Genomic DNA, 2,500 nt, shown 5'->3' with positions numbered 1-2,500 from the left:
CCCACATTAATGCCCTACGCCTCGGAACGCTACGGTAGCAATACCGCCAATGCTAGCGAGCTACGGCGACGCCCATCCGTTCTCCAGAAACGCCAAGATTCCAATCGCGATGCACTGCATGAACATCAGAAATGAGCTCCGAACCTCGCCGATCTGATCAAAACCACCTAATACAGAAGCTAATGGCTATGCAGAAACAGAAACAGTGCAGGCGGTGCCCTAATTTTTTTCCATTTTCGTTTTTTTCATATGCAAGCAGGGAATCACTTCTTCAAATTGACATATTGGTTGTTCAGTTTGACCCACCAGTTTTGGAGATATGGCTTATAGAGTAATGTCTTGCAATCACTTCATATTTACATTTCAATTTCAGCTCTGACATTTATTTTATTTCAGACATGCTCTAGTGTGTGAAGAGTCTGCCTGTGCAATTAACACATTTTGGATAAAAATAAAAATAAATCAGTTTTTCTCTGGTGAAAAGCTGGAGGCTGCAAATGGCAGCCCCCCAGTCAAATGTGATCACATTTATCCCATTCTGAACGGGAACCCATTTTGGTGTCGGCATCATGCTATGCTTTAGCACCACCGAGTGGCGCGATACGAGCTTGTAGGTCTGCTATTTTTGAAAAATCGAAGAACGACTGACATTTTTAGAATCTGATCTCAGGTCAGAATGGGTTCATCAGACCAGTGCGTGTCCGGTGGAAACCTCGTATGAATCTGATCTCAGGTCAGAATGGGTTATAGGACGAGTATAGAGGGTATGCGCATGACATCATTGTATCTGGAAGTTATGAGGGAACGCCCACTCTGGCCTCGACAGCCCCGTACATCCAAAAAGAAAAGTACTGTCTGATTGCATTAAACTCACCAACATTGCAGCTGTACGAAAAGCTTGAATTATCCTCTTTCTATCTGCAAAGTTTTTGTTTCATAAAAATCCACCATAGAAAAGTTATGAGCTACTTTCTGTCAAGAAATGCCCTGCATTTGATTATTTTTCTAAGTGTCAGAGTTTGGAAGTGCTTGTTTTCAATAACTAATACTTTTGCTGCCTCCTGCATTCTGTGACATTTAGAAGCAGGTGGTACGCAGGGCGGTTGAGTGATTTACAACGAGCGCTTCCAAACTCCAACACTCCATGCTGCTCAATGTTTTGCCACTCAGTCTAGATGAGGGGGGGGGGGGGCGTGTCCTGATGGGAAAGTCTGAAAATCATTCTCTCTATATTCTAAACAAAGCATCAAATGTGTAAATTATTGTATTGATTATTGCATTCATTATTTGCGTGTGTACCGGTGTGTTGGCTGTTAGAGGCGTGGCCAGTTCAGCTCTGTTGTCCCGCCTCCTGGCCCTGATTGGAGGTTTCTTCTGTCCGTCAGCTTTCCCCTGACTGAGTCTCCGCACAGGACTGGTCAACCAGCGCTGTCAATCACAATAAACCGCAGTAAACATACAGGGTAAGCAACTATAAGCATGTTGTCAGCCTTCCAGACTGGAACTCATTAAAGGCAGAGTGTCATGCTGGCATCTACTTTGTCTCGGTTTAATTGTGACAAAGTTGGGAAAATAGCAAGTGCCGCGCTACGAGCTACGAGCTCGTACGAGCTACGCTACGAGCTACGCTACGAGCTTGTAGGTCTGCTATTTTTGAAAAATCGTAAAGATTTGTCTCAAATCTTTGAATGTATATTCTTTCAGAGTGAACGTTTTTAACTCAAATCTTTGCTTCTGAGGGGTCTCTAGAACAACATGTTTTCAGATGGGGGTCGGTGGCCGATTACAGATCATTTTTGGGGGCCTTGACATGAAATATTGAGCACCACGGATACAGAAACGTAGGAATTTCAGATTTCTTTTTTTTAGAAAAAAGGTCTAAATGGGTTAAATGTGTACCTTTAGCGTGTTCCCGGTACCCGATCCAGTTCTTTTGGGTCCCGGTGGTCCTGATGATGCCGGCGATCCGGCCACGCCCCCTGGAGATCCGACCACGCCCCCCGGCGATCCGGCCACGCCCCCTGGAGATCCGACCACGCCCCCCGGCCCCCCACCCACAGTGGGGGAGGAGCTTCCTGCAACACACACACGCACGCGCACGCGCACACACACACACACACGCACACGCACACGCACACGCACACGCACACGCACACGCACACGCACACGCACACACACACACACACACACACACACACACACACACACACACACACACACAGCATGGATGAAAACACTGGGTCGGTGGAGCAATTTTTATGGGTCACATGTAAACATACATTTGATTTCAAATGATTAAACATTAATTAACCCATTCTGACCTGAGATCAGATTCATACGAGGTTTCCGCCGGACACACACTGGTCTGATGAACCCATTCTGACCTGAGATCAGATTCTAAAAATGTCAGTCGCTCTTCGAATTTTCAAAAATAGCAGACCTACAAGCTCGTATCGCGCCACTCGGTGGCGCGATACGAGCTTGTAGGTCTGCTATTTTT

At 46.1% G+C, this 2,500-nt stretch overlaps 1 protein-coding gene across 1 annotated transcript in view; it reads right to left on the bottom strand.

The window, feature by feature from the left end:
- The window catches only part of LOC310854045 (kalirin-like), a 70,584-nt gene that overhangs the window by 11,971 nt on the left and 56,113 nt on the right, over nucleotides 1-2,500 (bottom strand). The window contains exons 41-42 of the mRNA XM_083758523.1: nucleotides 1,900-2,075; nucleotides 1,300-1,428 (exon numbers count right to left, since the gene is read on the bottom strand). Of these exons, the coding sequence (XP_083614649.1) occupies nucleotides 1,300-1,428; nucleotides 1,900-2,075 (305 nt within the window). The remainder of the gene's footprint in view (nucleotides 1-1,299; nucleotides 1,429-1,899; nucleotides 2,076-2,500) is intronic.

The sequence above is a fragment of the Protomyctophum parallelum genome (assembly GCF_964188405.1).
Source record: "Protomyctophum parallelum genome assembly, chromosome: 23".
Classification (NCBI taxonomy): Eukaryota; Metazoa; Chordata; class Actinopteri; order Myctophiformes; family Myctophidae; genus Protomyctophum; species Protomyctophum parallelum.
This window is presented reverse-complemented; position numbering and strand designations above follow the sequence as displayed.